At 39.6% G+C, this 449-nt stretch overlaps 1 protein-coding gene across 1 annotated transcript in view; it reads left to right on the top strand.

The window, feature by feature from the left end:
• The window catches only part of LOC107578034 (ethanolamine-phosphate phospho-lyase-like), a gene marked incomplete at its 5' end in the record, with an annotated part of 5,808 nt that extends 5,418 nt beyond the window's left edge, over positions 1-390 (top strand). Inside the window, 2 exons of the mRNA XM_016264037.1 lie at positions 83-219; positions 298-390. Of these exons, the coding sequence (XP_016119523.1) occupies positions 83-219; positions 298-389 (229 nt within the window). The remainder of the gene's footprint in view (positions 1-82; positions 220-297) is intronic.
• Between the last annotated feature and the right edge of the window lie 59 nt (positions 391-449).

Genomic DNA, 449 nt, shown 5'->3' with positions numbered 1-449 from the left:
GTACGGTTCTGTTCTGGGCAAGAACTCCCTGCGCATCCATGCAACCTAGATTGCATGGATATATTTTATTTTATTAATTTTTTTTAAGACTAAAAGAGCAGCGGATACTGCTCAGTGCTGATGGCCCACACCGCAACGTTCTGAAGTTCAAGCCTCCCATGTGCTTCTCCAGAGAGGATGCTGAACTCGTCGTGGAGAAGATTGACCAAATTCTGACAGGTACTTCTGGTAACTCGAAACTTAGTTTAATGGGTTCACACTCCTCATGGCAATTTGTGTTTTCTTCTTTTGTCTTAGACTTAGAAAAGACTTTGGGCCTCCAAATGTCTGAAGCAGTAATCTCAGAGAATGGACACACTAAGAGAAAGGTAATCTTGCAGGTTATGTAAAAGCAACAAGAATCAAAGGAAGTCAAACAACTAATATTATATTTTCTTCTTTATATTTTG

Source organism: Sinocyclocheilus grahami, unplaced genomic scaffold, assembly GCF_001515645.1.
Source record: "Sinocyclocheilus grahami isolate Dianchi unplaced genomic scaffold, SAMN03320097.WGS_v1.1 scaffold8449.1, whole genome shotgun sequence".
Classification (NCBI taxonomy): domain Eukaryota; kingdom Metazoa; phylum Chordata; class Actinopteri; order Cypriniformes; family Cyprinidae; genus Sinocyclocheilus; species Sinocyclocheilus grahami.
The sequence above is the reverse complement of the archived record's forward strand: the minus strand, read 5'-3'. Positions and strand labels throughout refer to the sequence as shown.